The following is a 20,849-nucleotide window of genomic DNA, read 5'->3' as shown; positions in this document are numbered from 1 at the left end:
ACACAAGACCTTCTGCAGTTATACAGCAGCTAAAATATATAGTTTTATGAAAATTCAAGTGAATTTTCAATTCTCTTTCAGAGTTGGAATGGCTGTCCACTTAATTCTCACTTAATGAAAAAAATCCAACAAATTAATAAAGCATCAGAAAAACTACAAAACAAACTTCAATTCTACTTGCTGTGGTTGCAGATTGCCACTGTCAAATCACAAACAAACAAACGATCGATGGTTTAGTTGGAATTGAGCCATGCAAGCCATAAGAAAAAGGTCACCAGCTCCATTCCTGTTTTCATGGGGGAATGTGGATTCAAAAATCGATTGTCAACCTCTTGTATGTTCCATTTGTCCAAGTAACTTCAGATATACAGTATCGGCATTTACTTTTCCAACTCACCTTTCAATCAAATTTTGAGGCTAGGAGTAATTCATGGAGAGTCATACAGCATGGAAACAGACCCTTTGGTTCCATCAGTCCATGCCAACCATAATCCCAAACTAAACTAATCCCAACTGCCTGCGCTAGGCCCATATCTCTCCAAACCTTATTCATACTTACCCAATATGTCTTTTAAATGTAACTACACCCGCATCAACCACATCCTCTGGAAGTTCATTCTACACAAAAACTAGTGTGTGTAAAAAGAGTTGTCTCTAGCCTCCTTTAAAATCTTTCTCCTCACATTTGAAAAATATGCAAGCTGGTCTTAAAATTCCCCACCACAGGGAAAAGACACCTGCCATGCATCTTACCTATACTCCTCATGATTTTAGAAACCTCTAAGGTTACTCAACCTTTTATACTCCAGCGAAAAATCTCCCAGCCTGTCCAGTCTCTCCCTAGAATTTCTATTCTCAACAACATCATGGTAAATCTTTTCTGAACTCCTTTCAGCTTGATGATATCTTTCGGTAACAAGGCAATCAGAATTGGTCACGCTACTCCACACGAGGCTGCACCAACATCTTGTACAACCACAACAGGACTTCCAAACTTGACTAAACTTGTGAAAATCAGGTTTTGCAATTAATTTGTAATTTCTGAACAGATACTTCAAGGATAGAAAGGAGAGTTCCGAAAGCTGAAGCAAGTTGATAATAGGCAGCTATGAGAAGAACACAATGCTCAGGAAAATTTAAAAAGGGAGAAAAGAACAACCAGAAAACTCGGTCTAATGACTTTTCCACCATCCCATATTTACAAAGAGGATTGGTAATCTTATTTTGCAGTGATCAAGATATACTTACTGCTGAGGAGAGGTAACATGAAGACCACTCATTTGCTTCTGCAAAGTGTGATTTACATTGTCATTGGTATAGAGTGCAGAAGGAGTGTTGTACTGTGTACTTGCTGTCTGTTTGGCTTCACTTATGTTTGTACCAACCGCAAATGGCATCGGCTTTCTGTTACTTGAACTTCCAATGAGTTTGTAATCCTGCAGCACAGGAAAGGAAAGGAAAGATAAATCTTGGACTGCATAAAGCATGTAATTGCATTCTTAAGGAATATTAGGTTCTCAATGTATCGTTGCACTTTGCATGAACAAGTCATTCAATTCTTCCTTAGCATTTTTCAGGCCAAAGTATTCAAGCTTTTATCTGGTTGTTACATGTGCTGACTAGCTTTTAATCCCCTGTTCCTAGTGGGGATCATTAGGGCAAAGTATCGCTTTCCTCTTAATGCCTTCAAGAGGAAAAAAAAACCTTTCAGCTGTACTGTACTGACAACTATGACAGTAATAAACATCAAATCAATGCTCTGAGAGTAAAAGCACATGTCACATGTTATATCTGCAGCTGTCTTTCTTTAACAGAATGGATGGTACTGCAATGACCCAGAAATTAGTTGGAAAATATTTAGAAATTACTTCCACTTCCATTAATAATAGCGCATTCTGGAAATGTTAAAAAATGTAAATGATGTGGTTTAAAAAAGGTCAAGCATGGTGTTCAATGACGCAGTTAGAGCAGGCATTACCATATCTTTTAAATATGTGGAATATTAGTACTCAGCCTGAAGAGGGACAGTCATGTGGAAAATAACGAAATCTTTTCACTCTCTACTTTTAGATCTTGCGAAAAACTTCATATCTGACTCAAGGCAAAGAAAATAGCGCGATTGTTGATGATCCGAATTTGCCTTTTGCATTTGCCAGTTGAGTAGACAAAGAGGGGAATTGGAACGATAGCCCATCTCCTGCACAAACTCAATTTTGGATACCCTATTATCAATCCTTCAAGCCATCACTCTAGTTAATATAATTACTGGCCTCTCTCTTTGCATACTGCTGTCTGTCCTTTCAAACCAACCAGTCATCAACCGGTTAAATCCCATTGGAGCCATAAGATACGAAATGGAAATGCTTACCAGTTAACAAATGCAGCCTTTAACCCATTAACAACTAGCACATGGGTTTTCTGACCTATGTGAATTTTTCAGGAACAAGGTGGGAGTCGAGTGGGAATTTATTGCTCATTAAAACAGATCAGCTTGGATGCCTTTTAAAGGAGTGAAAGCACTTAACTGATTCTTACCTAGTTGAAAACATTGTTCTGTAAGATCTGATCTGTGACTATAGTTTTCCCGTTTTATACTTAATTTCCATTTTGCTCTGCAAAACTCAGCTTTGATCTCTACTTCCCTACCACCTGCTCAGTGTAGCTGAGGCACACAAGAGAAGCAGTAACACCAACAACACTATGTGCAGTAGCACTAACAACAAGTGTCTCAGGCATTAATTCATGGAAGGCCATAGCCTCCTGGAACATGGCTGCTGTCTAATAGATCCAGGTGGACTGCCAATGACTTCAAGGTCATCACAACTACCAAGTTTCTTCAAACCCAGCTCCTTCCAGTTTTCTGCTGGCCATAACTGAAGAATTGCATGATCTGCTGCTGGCCTGCAGGAAAATGCCATGTTTGCTACTTAGTGAGTTCATATTGATGAGGCCAGTTAGATGCACAGGGTACCATTTGCCACAGAAACTGTGCCCCCTTAGGTAGACAGAGGTCACACATCATAATCAAGATGCATTCACATCGTCTGAAAGTGTTTTTCAATCAAAGGATTTTCCTAAATACTCAGCTTGTACGTGACCACTGAAAGAGCTTCATGGAGTTTAATCTAAGATATCATCAAACATTGCTATCAATCCTTCATTCTTAAATGGTCACACCCCCTAGAAGTCTTTGCACTTCCAGAGTTAATGGGGGCTCTTTGAAGATGAAGACTTCCTTCTGATGACAAAAGAGAGGATCCCTATCCCTAATGCATGAAACTTACAGGAACCACATGACCACAAAAAGGTGATCATTAAGTAAGCCATCAGTTTGTTGAAGGCATGATTCAGGTGTTCAGGTGGACCAGGGTTGCCCTTCAACATGGAATAAGTTTGTCCAGAATGACCTGGCATCCTGACGAAGCAATGAAATAAATAACAAAGTTACAGCATGGAAAAAGGCCATTTGACCATCACACCCATGACTCGTTGACAAGTAGCCATCCAGCCTTGTACCACTAGCACTTTGACTGGATCCTTGTAGATAATGGCATTTCCCATGCACATCCAAGTACATTTAAAATGTGAAGGTTTCTGCCTCTACCAATCTTTCAGGGAAGAACATTGCAGATCCCACCAATCTAATGGGGAAAAACAAAATTCTTTTGAATCCTTCTTACACCTCCAATCATCTTATATTTATACCTCCTGGACAGGAGTCCCTCAATCATGGAAAATAAGGTCTTCCTAGCTACTTTATTTTATAAATTATAAATGATTCGGTCAGGTCTCCTCTGTTCCAAGTAAAACAATCCTAGGCACCCTATCTTTATTCATAACTAAAATCCTCCAGTCTAGGTCACAAATCTCCTCTCTACTGATAATATATCTTTCTTTTAGTGTGATGTATGATGTGTAAACTTCTCAATTTTATCTTTAAGGTTCAAGTCCAGACACACTATTCATAACAAGTAAGGACCTACTATCAAGCCCTGAAAACCACAGTGGAACCAGCCTTCCAGTCACAAAAACACACCTGGACCATTTAGCTTTGCACCTGCCTCTAGGCCATTTTGCATTGAACTTACTACTTTTGCCTCGAATTAAAAATCACAGTACCAGGTTACAGTCCAATATGTTTATTTGGAAGTACTAGCTTTCAGAGCACTGTTCCTTCATCAGGTAACTAATAGGGAGAGTCATAAGACACAGAATTCATAGCAAAAGATCATAGTATCATGCAACGGATATATATTGAACACACTTAGATTGCCTGGATGCCATATGGGACATTTTCTGGTTGAAATCTGTATATACTAAAATCTGACTAAATCCTTATTATCTCCCCAAAGAAATATCAATGATAATCTTCCCTTAACAAATTAATGTTATCATAGACTAAATCTGTGTCTACCTCAGTGAAGATTTATCCTGTTCTTCTGTACTTTTCCAAGAACTTTCTTATCACCAAGCTAAGGCTCACTGACTGGAATTTACTTAGGCTATCCTTTTCTCTCCATTTAAAACTCAGTGACCTGAAATGTTAAATTTAGAAAGAGAATTTAAGAGAACATGCTGAGTAATCCCAACACTTTCATTTCACTTCAATTTTCTAGACATTCCTCTATTTCACGCTTTGCCCAAAAAGATAACAGTCTGCTGTATCTGGAACTATGTGGTGCTGCAAAGAGGAATTGGGCTACAGCAGGAACAAGCTGCTGATCACCTTGCATCCTCTTATAAAGAAAGCAGCCTGATGTGACCAGTATGCTTGTAACCATGCACTCAGCTTCTAGAAAAGCCTACAACTGACTCACAAACAATTCTGTTACCTCCATGTGTAAAGCCATACAGCACTTGGATGCTATGCCTTCCTATTCCAGTCACCCAAAAATCCTTCCATCACATTCAAGCCCTTTGCTCATCTTCCACTCTGGTCAGATTATCATCCTGATGTTCTAGTATTCATTTGGAATTCTAGTAGCAAGAATGGAGATGGCTGGACAAGGAAACTTAAAATAGCATTCGATTCATTAAAACATTCATATTTTTATTACAAGACTGACATTTTATAAAAGCATCAATAAATCTCCTTGTGCAATAGGGAAGTCTATCTTTTTTGCCTCCAATACTTCAATGCGATACTACCTTTGAGCAAGCAGAGACACAGAGGTAGGAGCAAGTGAGGACTGCAGATGCTGGAGATCAGAGTCGAGTGTGTGGTGCTGGTAAAGCACAGCAGGTCAGGCAGCATCCGCGGAGCAGGAGAGTCGATGTTTCGGGCATATGACCGAGCTAGTCAGCTTGTTTTCCTGCTGTGGTAGATGAAGTGCCAATGGTGGACATTCTTTGCATTTTAGCTGTTTCTAGTCTTGAAAAGAAAATGAATGCAATAGATCTCAGCTGGGGCCCCCTAAGTAGCACTCCTCCATGGAGTGGCAGATGTAGTTAGTCATCAGGTCTACACTTAGTCATGAAACCTGGATGAGGATTTGCTAGCAATATAGTTGAAGTAGAGTAAAGCCTGCTTCAGTGCAAAAAAGATTCCCAAACCACAGTTCAATTCTGCAGCTAGCAGCTTTAAATTCTACCCCTTGGGTGTGTTTTTCCCTCCCAAATTTGTGCCATTTTCCTTGGCACTTCATATTTGAACTCTTCCGCTTAAAGTTTCACAGCAATGATTTGGGATGTTCAAAGTATCAAATGAACATTTTCTTTGACTTTCAAACATTTTCTGTCTTCATTCTTCCAAGCCTCACTGCAGCTCCAAGATAGCTGACATCTTCACCTTCATTGCATTTAACTGGTGTACATCAGAGAAGGCTGTGGTGGATGAAAATCAACCATTTTTCACACTTCTAATTGAAACACAACAACTGCCAAAAGATATTTCATGCCTACACAGGAAGGATGAAGACAAGATTCTACCTGACCTGACGACAGTGCAATGGTCCACATTAACAAGTAACAACTTCGATGATGTAGCAAAATGTAGCTAAATCCTATGGAAAACACCTTAGCTGGGGCATAATTAGGGAGCAAGCAAATGCTTAATATTGACAAATGTAAAATATCTCAGAAATGAAATAGGTCAAACAACTGCAGACTCAGTGTCAAATCTAATAACAAGTGAATAGTGGAACGTATTCAAGAGATGTGCAATATTTCCATCATTAAATGCACTGTTACTGTTACCAATCTTTGGTTTTCATTATGTTACCCTAACTGAAAACTAGCAACCTCCCAGCTGTGCAAATTCCAAAACAAATCATTTGCTTCCACATCTGCATCACATTCAGCTTCAATACTACACAGAAGAATGAATTTAACTCTTGATGGTTCAGTGGGCATGGGCCACCAAATATATTATTCAGTCTGACGTATCGGTAAACTCCCATATCCCAGCCAAAAATCAACAGGAGAAGAAGTACAACAAATTTGAACGATCGTCATACAGGGAGACTGGTGAGAGACAGGCAAGGAGAATGGAGGTGGGGGTGCTGTTCCTGACCAAATCTAATACTAGGTGCACTGGAAAGTGCAAATGTAGATAATGGGCAAGAAGCCAATAGGTCAGAGTCATGGTCTCGCTCTCTCACTCCTTTGATGAATAACTTGCTAACACTTAACGTCATGTTGGCAATATTTATGAACAGTCAGCGCATGCAATGCAAGGTTGCAGACTCAAATGGAATTCAACCAATAGGAGTCCCTACCTTCAGAAAAAGGAAGTAGGGAAAATATGAGTTGTGGGGAAAAGGGGGCAAATAAAGCAATCAGGATAGAGAAGTGGGAATTATTATTAATTTGAGAAATTTAATTAGCATCTGCTAATAAAGAGCTAGTAATCTTATTCCTTACACAGAGGCACAAGCTCACTTTATATACTTTACCTTTCTCTGATGGAAAGAGAATCACCATTTTACAAACCAGAAATGTTACCATGTGGTCATAAAGCATAGGCTTATTCAGGAAGTTTAAACATATTTGTTTAAATTCTTCCACCCACTTCCAATTTTATGCTTTAAAACACATAACAGATGAGATCAGAATTTTTTTTTTAAAGAAGTCAGTGCCATTACTCAGTGATTCCTCTCCAATGTCAGAAAGCAGCTGCTTGTTCCTTCTAAATGCAGCTGATGCTTGTTATTATAGAGATGCAGGCTGAACCACTGAACCAGGGAGAGTCAGGCTATATTAATCTCAGAAATAAATGCATTGTTTCAGGATAAAACAGTTTCACATTTGGGCGCACAGCAAGAACAAGATATAGCTGCAATACACAGATCTGAAAATTGGATACTTTATTGGAAATTTGAAAAGATTTGTCATGGATCCAGGAACTGATTGCTCCCTCTCGCCTTTTCTCTTTTTTAAAATTAAGCTCTCTGCCAGCAATATTTTTATGATACTCTTAGGAATTACATAAGATATCTTGGTCAATTTTCAAAACAAAATACTTATAATCTGGGTTTCTCTTGTGCAAAGAAATTAGGACAAAGACCTGAATGCTTGTTTTCATGAATGTTGATTGTTGATCCCATTACCATGCAAGATGATTGAAATTATTTTAGATTAGATCAGAAAAGTTCATAAAATGATAAAAAGTTAAGGAAGTGTTTAACAGCTTCTGTTTAGACTTCCAATAAATAGTTTCCAAGTTAAGATCTGAATTGACTTTCTACATGCATGCATGCATGCTCATCATGGCTATTCTAAACATTATGACAGACCCTGTATACTGTGTATAAACACCTGAAACAATATGGAAGCAGTCTTGCGAATCACCTCAAGGGCCTTCATTCAGCATTTTTCTGTCACAAAGAACTTAAATCACCAAACTAATATTAGATAGTTGCTCAAAAAAAAAACAGAGAGACATTTTGTTCAAAGTTTTCATCTTGCATTCTTAAGGACAGTTCGCAAGTTATGTCAAAGTGAAGGGAACACAGGATTCATACTATGTGGAAGGAGAATGCTGATTTGTAGAAGTGTTGCTATGGGGAATGTTCCAATTAGGAATGACTAACAGTTAAATGGAAAATTGGTTTATATTTTCAAACAGGCAGATTGACTGTTTGGTTAAAGAATTGATCTGAGAAACGAACCATAAAACGGCTGTTGCCTATTTTGTTGACACTGTATGTTCTTTCTGTTGGCAGAGAATGAGGCCTTGTTTATTAATAAGTGTAGATTTCAGTTCATCTAAATGGCTAACATGACAAGCCCAAATAACAATCCTAAACTGGTTATTAGGGTAATTCTTCGGCTATTTGGATTGTGCAAATGTTGTCCCATCATGAAACTGCATAAAACGTTGGACACTGTTTTGAGTTTTGTAAGCACAGGTTGTTTGGATACCTTGTCAGTGTGAACAGTCAAAGCAACGTACTGTTTAAAAACGATGCACCAGTTTCTGGGACATATCCTACATACTTGGCATCAGATTAGAACTGACAATGTACCACATTACTCATTTGTGCGGTAACCAAACAATGTTTTGGTTTGGTGGCAGCATGCTGTTAGTGGCAAACACTCCTAGTGTTATTACAATACAGCAACGCAAAACAGCTAGCTACACCAGTTGCTCAAATGTTTGAAATACTTTAGCCTTCCAGGAGTAATCAGAGGGAGAGTGGGTGTTTTATAGGACTAAAAGTGATCTCTTTCGGCCCGTTCACAAGTTTGCATGATACATAGTGAGAAGTTACCTGAAAGGGCAGTCATTATCCTGCAGGATGGTTTTAATGTGCTTTATTTGACCAACCAGCTTGCATGCTGAACAAATGGCTTGAGCCTTATTTAGGAGGTTACAAATGAGGTCAATTTTACAGACATTTTAGGAATCCCACCACATATAATGAACAAAAAGGTAGATTTGCAGTAGACTGTAATTGAGTACCTCCTGACTAATTTCTTAAGTAGGACACTATTCATGTTATGGCATCCTCACTGGGGACAGGTCTCAAAATCATTTTGTTGGGTTTGTGTCTTTGATGGAATTACACTTACCCTCCGACCCATTACATAGTAAACAAATAAGCTTCATATCAGCCCTATCTTTGAATCCACATCTGCATGCAAGAATTTCATCCTGTGCTCAAACAGTGTTTCCACACTGTAGGGATTCTAATCTCACTTTTGAAATGGACCAGTCAAATTAGCTCATTTTCTTTGATGTCCTAGTTGAGAAATTGGCTGGGCACTCTAATATTGTCTACCTTAAACCTGCCTTCACTGATTCATAAAAATTGCTGGGAATAATATAATAAGATAGGATGTTGCTGATGAGACCTCAATGGGGACGGAGCCATTATTTACCTTGCAAGCTGAAATGGCTAAGTCAAAAACAATCCTTCAGGATAATCAGTTCCCTGATGCAAGGATTACATCTATGTTACATGCAAAGATAAACTGGAAAATTGAAGTTGAGATTATAAACTTAAAAAAAATCTTGAAGGAAAAGTGGATCAATGTGATGTTGGTTCATTTGCAATAATTACATGCCATGTGTTGCGAGAAAATGGATTTAATATTTCTGAGAAACTAGCTGATACAAAATGCCTTTGGATTGGGGTAAAAAAATAAAAATACTGCTCAGCAACAGCTTTTGGACAAGGATTAAGTCCCATTTTGTCACAGAACGGAGATGAGGGCAACTAGAACATTGAGACCTCCAAAAGCCTGCAAGTGAACCAGATCTTTCTCTCTTACCTTCAGTGGAAGAAAAAGCACAAAGCATTCTTTGAAAAGAAGAACTTGTAGAGCAAGCAAAAGGCCTAGGTCAAACTGACTTGAAGATCATGGTGATATTATTAAAAAAAGCAAATAAAAACTAGGAGAAAGTCACTTCATTTCCCATAGTGGTTTGAACTCTTCATCCACAAACTAGGTTCCTTTTTGCCTATACTTTCCACTTGCAAAATTGTCCATATCTGTTTTGTCCATTCTATTTGTGAAAAGTTGCATGTATTCAGCTTTAAAGGAATATAGTTTATCTATAATTAATCTTCCATTTTTGTCACATGTAAAAGGACAAATTCACTATAATAAAGAAAAGACCTAGAATGTATTTATTAGTTAACTAAACCGGATACAAGATTGTTTTAGCTTAGACAGTGGTCACAGCCAGGCAGACTAACCAGCCTAGTGATTAAATTGGTCATATTGTACATTTGTAATGACTCGTAAAATAGAGAGGCTTAATTTCCAGTGCATACTTGTCACATTCCCAGCAAAAGTAGGATGCTGACACAGGATGTTTGAACATAAACAAAGAAAGATTAGATGTGGAAGAAGATTTGTCAGTAAGGGATAAAAAGGAAAGATACCAGGTTTCCCAACCTATAAATAAGATGGCACTGGAAGCAATGAGAATTATCCTGCAGATAGAGGAGGTATCCCTGACTGATTTAAGACGTGACTAAGACTAGGGCTATTGATTCTCAAAAGGTGGGATTTCCTGAAAAGGATGGAGGGCACAGTTAGTTGAAACATTAGCACAGCATTTGGGATTGTAGAAATACAAGAGGGATTAAAGTACATTAAGTGGTGATTCACTTGAGTTAGTGAGAATGCAAGCACAGCTGGAGCAGTTTGAATTGGAAAAAAGGACACTAAAAAGGCATGAGAGGAAGCAAAAAGTCTTGAACTTTATATAAAGGAGAAGAGAGATAATTCAAGAGATGGGGTCAGAGAGATAGACACACAGACAGACAAAGAGAGCGTATTACAAAAGAACTGGTTTAGTAAGGCTGCAGATTTAAAAACAAGGTCTTAAATATGGAAGGAGATTCTGATTAGGGAACCCCTAGCCACAATCTTATGTCCAGTAAGGAAATGTTTATATTTGTACATGCCTGACCAAAATTTGAAGAAAAGGATATGGATGCATTATTCATATTATTTGGAAAAATAATAAAACAAAAGAGGGTGGTTAAGGAAACCTGGACATTGCCCAAGCAAAGCAGTTTGAGAGGTGAAGTGCATAACATTTATGCATCACAATTAGATAATGTCTTTATGGGTTTTGATGTTGCAGAAATATGGTTTTGTCCGGGGGGGGGGGGGGGGAAGATTGTGCTTTACCAACTTAGAGTTCTTTGATTATGTGACCAAGAACTAATAGAGAAAGTGAAGTCACATGATGTGCAGGGTGTTCCAGCGAGGTGAATAAGGAATTGGTTGAGCAACAGGAGACAAAGAGTAGTAGTTGAAGGGAGTTTCTCGAAATGGAGAAAGGTGACCAGTGGTGTTCCACAGGGATCAGTGTTGGGGCCACTATTGTTCGTGATATACATAAATGATCTGGAAGGAGGACACCGTTGGTATGCTCAGCAAGTTTTCAGATGACACGAAGATTGGTGGAGTAGCAGAAAGCATAAGGCACTGTCAAAGAATACGGGAGAATATAGATAGACTGGAGAGTTGGGCGGAGAAGTGACAGATGGAGTTCAATCCTGACAAATGTGAGATGATGCATTTTGGCAAGTCTAATTCTAGAGTGAATCATACAGTGATCGGAAGAACCTTGGGAAAAGTTGATGAGCAGAGAGATCTGGGAGTGCACATCCATTGTACCCGGAAGGTTTCTGCATAGGTGGATAGAGTGGTCAAGGCGGCATATGGTATGCTTGCCTTCATTGGACGGGGTGTTGAGTATAAGAGCTGGCAGGTCATGTTAAAATTGTACAAGACATTGGTTCAGCCGGATTTAGAGCACTGTGTACAGTTCTGGCCGCCACATCACCAAAAGGATGTGGACGCTTTGGAGCGGGTGCAGAGAAGGTTTACGAGGATATTGCCTGTTTATGGAAGGTGCTAGCTACGAAGAGAGGTTGAGTAGGTTAGGTTTGTTTTCATTAGAAAAAAAAAGATTGAGGGGGGACCTGATTGAGGTTTTCAAAATCATGAAGGGTATAAACAGGGTAGATAGCGATAAGCTTTGTCCCAGGGTGAAGGATCCAAGAGGTCACACTTTCAAGGTGAGAGGTGAAACGTTTAAGGGGGATACATGCGGCAAGTACTTTACGCAGAGGGTGATGGGTGTCTGGAATGGTGTTGCCAGCAGGAGGTGGTACAGGCAGGCAAGGTAGATTCAGTTAGGATGTGTCTGGACAGATGCATGTGTAGGTGGGGAGCAGAGGGATACTGATGCTTAGGAATTGGTGACAGTAGATTTGGATCGGCTCAGGCTTGGGAGGGCTGACGGGCCTGTTTCTGGGCTGTAAATTGTCTTTGTTCTTCTTAACAGGCTATTGTGGGTGGCTGGGACTTAGTTGCTGAGGCATACAGGCAAACATATCAAAGTGTAAAAAAAAACAGCCCGGGTAACCTACACTGATTTGAAAAAGTTTAGCAACATAAATTTTCAACAGTAGACACAAGTGTTTGGAGTAAGTTCTCAGATCATTCTAAGAATTTTAAAAAATGCCAACTTTAATAACGAGAATCCATGTTGAACAATAGAAGACTGCAATTGCAAAATAAACATCAGGGTTGACCATTATTTGAGTTAATCCATAAAACTAAACCATTTTTCCATAGCACCATAGGACAGGGTGAGAGAGTGAGTAGGCAGCAAGGAGCTAAGGTCGAGAAGAGACAGCTGAGAATGCCCAAAAACATCCATGCTCTAAGATTGCAGACAATACAAAGCTGGGTGGGAAGATGAGTTGTGAAGAGGCACTTAGGAACAAAGGAGTAGGTGTAGGCCATTCAGTCCCTTTAGGTTGCACCACCATTCCATAAAATTGTGGCTGATCTGTAGCCTAACTGCATATGCTCACCTTGGATCCATCTCAGATTTAACTTGAACAATTGAATTAGCGCTGACTGCTATTTAAGCAATGGACTCGCAAACTTCCACTACTTGTTGCATGTAGAAGTGCTTTCTAATATTTCTCCTGAATGGCCTGGCTCTATTTTTTTGACTATGTGCTCTGATTGTAGAATCTTCAACCAGTGGAAATAGTTTATCTTTATTTATACTATCTTTCCCTCATAATATCCTGTAAACCTTGATTAGATCACCCCTTAAGTTTCTAAATTCTATAGAAAAGGCTTAATTGTCTAATCTCTTGTCACAACTTAACCCTGAAACCCATGTGTCATATTTGTAAATCTGTGTTGTACTCCCTGAAGGGGAAAAACGTCCCTCCCAAGGTGTGTGCCCAGATCTGCTCAGTCCACAAAGTAGGGTCTATTTAGGATTTTGTACAACTGCAGCATAATATTTGCATCCTCATATTGCAGCCCTTTAAATAAGAAGGCCAGCAATCCATTAGCCTTCTGGATTATTTTTCAGACCTGTTCATGGTATTTTGAAGAACTATACACCTTAACTACCAAATCTCATTGGACATTATTTTTTATTTAATCACTCTTGGGACGTGAGAGTTGCTGGCTGGCCAGCATTTATTGCTGGTTCCTAGCTGCCCTTGAGAAGGTTCAAGAATGGTCTTCTTGAACAAATGCACCTTCTGTAAGTTGGCCAACAATGCCCATGGAGGGATTGCCAGGATTTTGATCCAGTGACAGTGAACAAACGGTGATATATTTCCAAATCAGGGTGATGAGTGGCTTGGAGGGAAACTTGCAGTTGGCGGCATTCCCATGTAGCTCATGTCTTTATCCTTTTAGATGGAAGTGGTTGTGGGTTTGGAAGGTGCTGTCTGAGGATCTTTGAATTTCTACAGTGCATCTTGTAGGTAGTGCACACTACCGCTACTGAGCATCGGTGATGGACAGTGTGAATTCTTGTGGATGTAGTGCCAATCCTGAATGGTGTCAATTTTGCCGAGTATTATTGAAGCTGTACCCATCCAGGTAAGTGGGGAGTATTCCATCACAATTCTGACTTATGTCTTGTAGATAATGGATAGGCTTTGGGAGTCAGGACAGGAGTTACTTGCTGCAGTATTTCTAGCCTCTTTCCTGTGCTGGGAGCCACTGTGTTACGTGGCAAGTTCAGTTAAGTTTCTGATCAATGGCAACCCCAAGTATGTTGATAGTGAGGGATTCAGTGCTAGTAACGCTATTGAATGTCAAAGGTCATTGGTTATATTGTCTCTTATTGGAAATGGCCATTTCCTGGCACAAATATTACTTGCCAATTGTAGCCCAAGCCTGGATATTGTGAAATTGTAGATATTGTGAAATTCAGTCACAATTTTAAAGGCTGAACAACAATGTTTTATTTCTTCAACTCCAGTCTGCAAGCTACTCAGTTGAGGAAATACTTCAAACCTTCCTTCCAATGATGTAATTTCTGGCAAAGCTGGACAGTAATAGGGGTGAATTAACGGATGTTAAAGAAAACCTCCCATTCCTTCAGGAAGGGAGGCATTGGTTCATTTTTAAAACATTTTTTTCCACCTGTGATGAATTAACAGGCAGATATACAGTAAATGACAGATATCAAATACTTAAAGTGACCCAAGTAGTGTTTAAAAGTAATTTAGTTTACCATGAAAATAATTTTGTTCAAACGTAACAGATTAAAAACAGAAACTTTAACCTCTGGAATAAGCAGATTTTTTTTTAAAAAAATGACATTGTTAAGGCACATTTTTCCAATGTTCACCAGTAGGAATCTGTGTGGCATTACTGTTGGAACATTCTGTAGGGGGGAGATTCCTATCACTTTCCTGTGGGAAGGCCTATGATCTGCCTGCAGATGTAGAAGCAAAGAGGGTTGGCAGAAATCAGACTTCCTTCGCATCATTCACTCATGACAGTGACGCTCCCCGCAATATGCTGTATTGCCCAGATTTACTCGTTATGTTAAATCATCCAGTTACTACTGAAAAAGTTAAGTGGGACCAAAATATCTCTCAATGAAAAGTGGTAATTTCCCTCAACACTTTTTTTTTTAAAAACATTAAACACTAGAGTTAATGATTTCTTCCAATATTAGAAAAAAAAGGGTAAAGTGTTTAAACAGTAGTCAAACACTAACTTTATGAAACTTCCTTGCACTGCTCAATATTTCAGTTGCTACATCTTAGCTCAATGTATGTGGAAAGTAAACTAAAATCTTTGACAGCCATTTATGTATGAGGCCTGTATGGCTTTCAAGCAGGGCACTTATGTATCATATTTGTAATTATGCTTAGGCAGAATTTACTGACCATTCCATGACATAAATAGTTGTGAGAATATGCAACATATACTCTGAACAGTACGAAGTAGAAATCCTGATTAGTAAACTTCACGTATAATAGCCAAATATACTGTTTGTCTGCTTTATGCAAGTGTCAATACATTTTAATGCAATTTATTTTAAGTTAGACTTAGCGTTAGGTTTAGGGATAGAACAAGGACAGCATTCAATGAATGCCACACAAGTACATTAAGATACAAACGTTTGCTGACTGGAAATTGTTATGTTATTTTAGTCAAAGAGCTCCTTTAACCTCTAAATTCAAATGTTAATTCTAAAGACACTGGAATTTTAGTATAAGTGCCACTTATGTAAAGTACCATATATTAACTCTACCCAGAAAGATAATTTATCCTGCAATCTAGAAAAAGTGTAAAAACCAATAATTGCAGGTGATACTTGTATGGGAAGCAATACTGGTTATACAACACTGATAGGGAACCATGCTCAGCAATGATGGTAGACACCTCTGCTGCATAAAATGTTCAGCTTCTTTCCAGCAGCAGTCAAATAAAATTAGATAGTGCAATTGCAATTCTGTGGCTCAAACACACAGTAGAAAAAGCAAACCATAGCTTATCATTGGATACCATAAACACAACAGCAAACTAAAAAAAACATCATTGTAGCTTCAATGAGGGCATGGTAGCACAATGGTTAAGCTACTTCCCAAATAATATAGAATCATGAATGTAAATTCCACAGTTATTAGTGAATTTAAATTTAGCTCATTAAGTAAATCAGGTTTTCAGAAATAAAAGATCAGTTTGCTTTCCTTTATTGGTCAGAATATTGAGTACAGGAGTTGGGAGGTCATGTTGCGGCTGTACAGGACATTGATTAGGTCACTGTTGGAATATTGCATACAATTCTGGTCTCCTCCTATCAGAAAGATGTTGTGAAACTTGAAAGGGTTCAGAAAAGATTTACAAGGATGTTGCCAGGGTTGGAGGATTTGAGGTATAGGGAGAGGCTGAACAGGCTGGGGCTGTTTTTCCTGGAGCGTTGGAGGCTGAGGGGTGACCTTATAGAGATTTATAAAATCATGAGGGGCATGGATAAGATAAATAGACAAAGTCTTTTCCCTGGGGTAGGGGAGTCCAGAACTAGAGGGCATAGGTTTAAGGTGAGAGGGGAAGATATAAAAGAGACTTAAGGGGCAATGTTTTTCACGCAGAGGGTGGTATGTGTATGGAATGAGCTGCCAGAGGAAGTGGTGGAGGCTGGTACAATTGGAACATTTAAACGGCCTCTGGATGGGTATATGAATAGGAAGGGTTTGGAGGGAAATGGGCCAGGTGCTGGCAGGTGGGACTAGATTCGGTGGGGATATCTGGTCGGCATGGACAAGTTGGACTGAAGGGTCTGTTTCCATGCTATACATCTCAATGACTCTAATGATTCTATTGTTAGCTATGGAACTTTCAGGTTTTTGTGAAAACCTAGCAGGTTCAATCTCCTTTAGGAATGGAAGTTTATTCTCAGTATCCTGTCTAGCCTAAGTGAATTCAGAATCACAAAAATGTTATTGATTCTTAACTATTGCCTGAAATGGCCTAATAAGCCACTCAGTTATATTTAAAAGTTGCCTACCACCACCTTCAAGAGGAGTTTAACACTGACCAGATTGGTGACACCCACAGTCTATAAACAAATATTTTTAAAAATCCCAAAGTGTATTCAATACACAGAAAAAAGGAGTGCAGGCAGACAGAGTAAAACCTTTGAGGCTTCATCAGTGGAAGAAAACCTGTTTTAACTGAAATATTATTTGATTAAATCTAATACGGATTTTAGAAATAGCTACATCTAGATTCTATGCCATTTTTTCTTGGATTCCTGCCCTTCGTTATAAAATTGGGTCATCATTTTACTTGGCAGTGGACTGGGACAGAAGCAGTTGTTTTCCATTCCCAAAACCATTCTAATTCACTGCTCCCAACTGATAAATTGATTTGCTTGTCCCAAATCTACCTGGTGAGTCCCCAGTATGTCAGGTAAGGAGGCTCAGTGATGCTGAAGTGTGAAATTTGCTATACCATCAATGAGTTAGGGATAACATCTAATACCAAGTTTGGCTATTGGCTATGTATCATGCTGTAGGTTACTTTATTCATAAATAATTTAATATAATTGATATTTGGATGATTGAAGTTTGAATTAGTCACACAAGGATTTTTGTGTGTCTGACGATTTAATGATTAACATGCAAGAACAGAGGAACCTTGAATATCCAAAGGACATGGGTGGGGAGTATGTCGTTTGGTTAACTGAATGCCAGATAACAGTTAGTCATGCATCAGGACCTTAACGATCTTGTTCAGATGATCCGAAGTTTGTTTAATAGAACGCCTGATAATTGAGGTTCCTCTGTATTCCTGAACCACAGTGCTTTTCTTTCAAAACAACTTGAGTTTTCTGCAAATTAGGAGAGTTTACGATTCAGCAAGGTAAACAACTCTACAGAGTTTCTGTTAGAAATTTCTGGAACTGTTTTAAGCTTAGGAGAAACAGGATGTTTTATAACGTTTCACTTTGGGGCTGTTCTGCAAAATTTCTTGATTGAAGGTGGATATATGAATCAGTGCTCCTGGAAAAGGGAGAAGATAGAAAACATATTACCGTTGGATAGAGACCAGAAGAAGTGTTTGGATAAATTCCTGAGGAGGTTATTCGAAGCTGAGAATATTTGATCTCTGGTGTATAAAAGCTCCAAGAAGATTTTTAAGACTGGGTGTTGAATTCACAGTCAAATTAGCCTCGAGAGAGAGGTGTTTAAAAAAAGGAGGCTTTCTTTTACCATCTGGTGTTATTATTATATAAGGCGTCCTTTTGGGTATTGTTACAGATGTAATTTTGGGATTATATTTTCCTGTGCATTTCAAACCTTTACATTTGTGTTAGGCGAAAATAGTTTCAGTTTATCTATTTTGACTTATTTTTGTTAGGTTGTTATCTGACTTGTTGTAAGAACAGGAGTTGGGATCATAATAATACTTAAGATTCCCACAATCTATTTTAAAAATGGAAATTCTAATTACACAGTAGTGAGAAACAGTGGTACAGTGCTAATACCATGGGCTTGTAATCTGGTTCCAGGTTAATGCTCAGAGGACCTTGTCCAAATCCCACAAAAGCTGCTGGCGCAATTGAATTTGATGAGGAGATCTAGAACTGAAAGGTTGTCCCAGTAATATAGACAATGAAATCATTATGCATTGTCATAAAAGCCCAATCAGATTCACTAATGTCTTTTAGGGAAGGAAGTCTGCCAACCTTACCCTACCCAGGCTACTGTAGTTCTGGAGTCACATGTAACATGGCTGACTTTCAACTACATTTTGAAATGGCCTACCAAGCCATTCGGCTAGAGGCAATTAGAGATGGACAACAAATGCTGGCCCTGTCAGTAACACCCACACAAAAACCACAACTCCTTAAGAATGAGCCTCACATCTTTAGCATTCTTAAATCAATTACAATTTATTAAGAGCTCTTCATTCTTTGACCAATTTCATGTTTCTTTCCCTTTGATAATTCAATTTAAGATGAATGCTGACAAACATAAGAATACTGACTTCCAATGGTCCAATTCTGCAACAAGGCAAGCGTATAAATTAACTATGGTATACAGTGCTAAGCTAGCCATCTGATCAACAGTTTAATTCACATAGACCTGGGTTTTCACCACAAAATGAGAGCTGCTTTGTAATGGCAAAAACAAAAATTCCCAAGAAACGGAAATCCTGCCGCCGCATGTGTCATTTCTGATTTTCATGGGTTCCCCTCTGTAGGCATTCCAGGATTTATGCATGAGCAATTCCCAGGAACAACTGGTTACTATCTCCGTATAAATTAGATTTTGCTTCCTAGCTGTCTGTAACCTCACGTGAAGCCAGGCTAAGTTTGTTTCTATGATCTTATTTTGGATCATGGTGCAAGGCATGATTCACATTTACTTTAATAATCATTCATTTTAGAAGCAAGACTTAACTTAGTGGCATGTGGGCTTTAGCGTGAAAGGGTTTAATGGTTAACCTTCTATAGCCCTGGCTATTTTTTTTTAAAAACACACAATGAAGTCAAGAAATTCTGGAGGGTCAATGGCTTTGGGAAAGTTTGGGGGCAGGTAGAGAGGGAACCCACGATTGAAGGAGTTGGAGGAGTGAGCATGGGGGAGTCAGAATCTGAGACTGTAACAACTCCTCAGATTCTGTCCTTCTCACAAGCAGAGACAACTTATCCCACTTGCCACCCAAATCACTGATTTTTTTTGGGGGGGCTTTCAGGGACAAAGTTGTCTTTGATTGCAGGATATTTTGAACCCATGAGATGCCGTTCCTGCTAACATAGGCTATGTGGAGAATTTGAATGCTGATTGCTGTAACTAGAAGACTTATTTTGAAGCAATTCTTTTAAAAGAAAACAACATTCTGCCATACAATGCAACATTATTGGAATATCAGAACCCTGTTGAGATCATCATTGCAACAGATATGTGAGTTACATGACAGCACAGAACCAGATAACCCCCAGCCAGATATATACCCAGCCTCTCACACAACTCAAAATTCCCTCCAAAATGATAACTGGTGCTGATGCACCAGGCAAACTGCACATCAAAAATCAATGACAAAGTTAAAGCTGATCTCTACTTCCAATAGCCACTTGTCATAGAATTGTTACAGTGCTGAAAGAGGCCATTCAGCCCATCAAGTCTGCACTGACCCTCTGAAGAGCATCCCACCCAGACTCAGCCCCCTTGCCTATCCCCATAACCCTGCATTTAGTGTGGCCAATCCACCGAACTTGCGCATGTTTGGACTGTGGGAGGGAACCAAGGCACCTGGTGGAAACCTACACAGACACAGGGAAAACATACAAACACCATACAGCCAGTTGCCTGAGGTTGGAATCAAACCCAGGTCCCTGGCACTGAGAAGCAGCAGTACTATCCATTGAGCCACCATGCCATCAGTGCTGCTTCACTTGTGAAGAGGTATTTCATAATTGATTCTACACAGCCATTGGTAGAGATTTATTTGCTGTAATTTGGGGAACTTCACATCCCTCCTGTTCAAGTCATAGACATTAGAGGTATATTCTTGCCGCTCTTTTATCCCTCACAATGCATGTCCAGAAATAGGTATTCAAAATACAACTGAAAAACCAGGTTTAAATTAAAACGTAAAGAGACTTCAAATGTACCATTTAAATGGAACCTAGCTGCACAACTCACTGTTTTTTGCAAACTGCTGGCTTATCCCCCACCACTCTGTTTAACTTCAACAACTTGGAAAAGTCTGAAAGGCTACTCTGCAGAACTATTGAAGGTTTTCAACTCAGTGTTCACAGTGAATCACAAACGTGTCATGGGAGAGGGAATTGTCTGGAGCTTACAGGAAGAGCTCGTTTTTAATTGGAGACTACACAATTACATTTTTTTAAAAAAGTGTTTCAATTTACACTAAAGGTTAAAAGAAAACCGCCTAGAGATGTGTGCTACCTTTTGTAATGAGCCCAAGACTTTCCTTTCTGCTCATTATATATGGACAGGCTGAGCACACTATAAAGACAAGACAAAGAATCGAGGCAAAATTCCTTTCAATATCAATTTGCACAAGATTGCAAATAGTAATATCTTGCACATGGGTGACAGCACTTAAGGTTGGTCTAATGTATTATT

At 39.0% G+C, this 20,849-nt stretch overlaps 1 protein-coding gene across 1 annotated transcript in view; it reads right to left on the bottom strand.

Annotated features, from left to right (window-relative positions):
• Positions 1–20,849, bottom strand: part of LOC140491996 (PDZ and LIM domain protein 4-like) — a 125,722-nt gene that overhangs the window by 17,270 nt on the left and 87,603 nt on the right. The window contains exon 4 of the mRNA XM_072590570.1: positions 1,249–1,436. Within this exon, the coding sequence (XP_072446671.1) occupies positions 1,249–1,436 (188 nt within the window). The remainder of the gene's footprint in view (positions 1–1,248; positions 1,437–20,849) is intronic.

The sequence above is a fragment of the Chiloscyllium punctatum genome, chromosome 20, assembly GCF_047496795.1.
Source record: "Chiloscyllium punctatum isolate Juve2018m chromosome 20, sChiPun1.3, whole genome shotgun sequence".
In the NCBI taxonomy this organism is placed as follows: Eukaryota; Metazoa; Chordata; class Chondrichthyes; order Orectolobiformes; family Hemiscylliidae; genus Chiloscyllium; species Chiloscyllium punctatum.
Note: the sequence above shows the minus strand (reverse complement) of the source record. Positions and strands in the feature narration are given on the sequence as shown.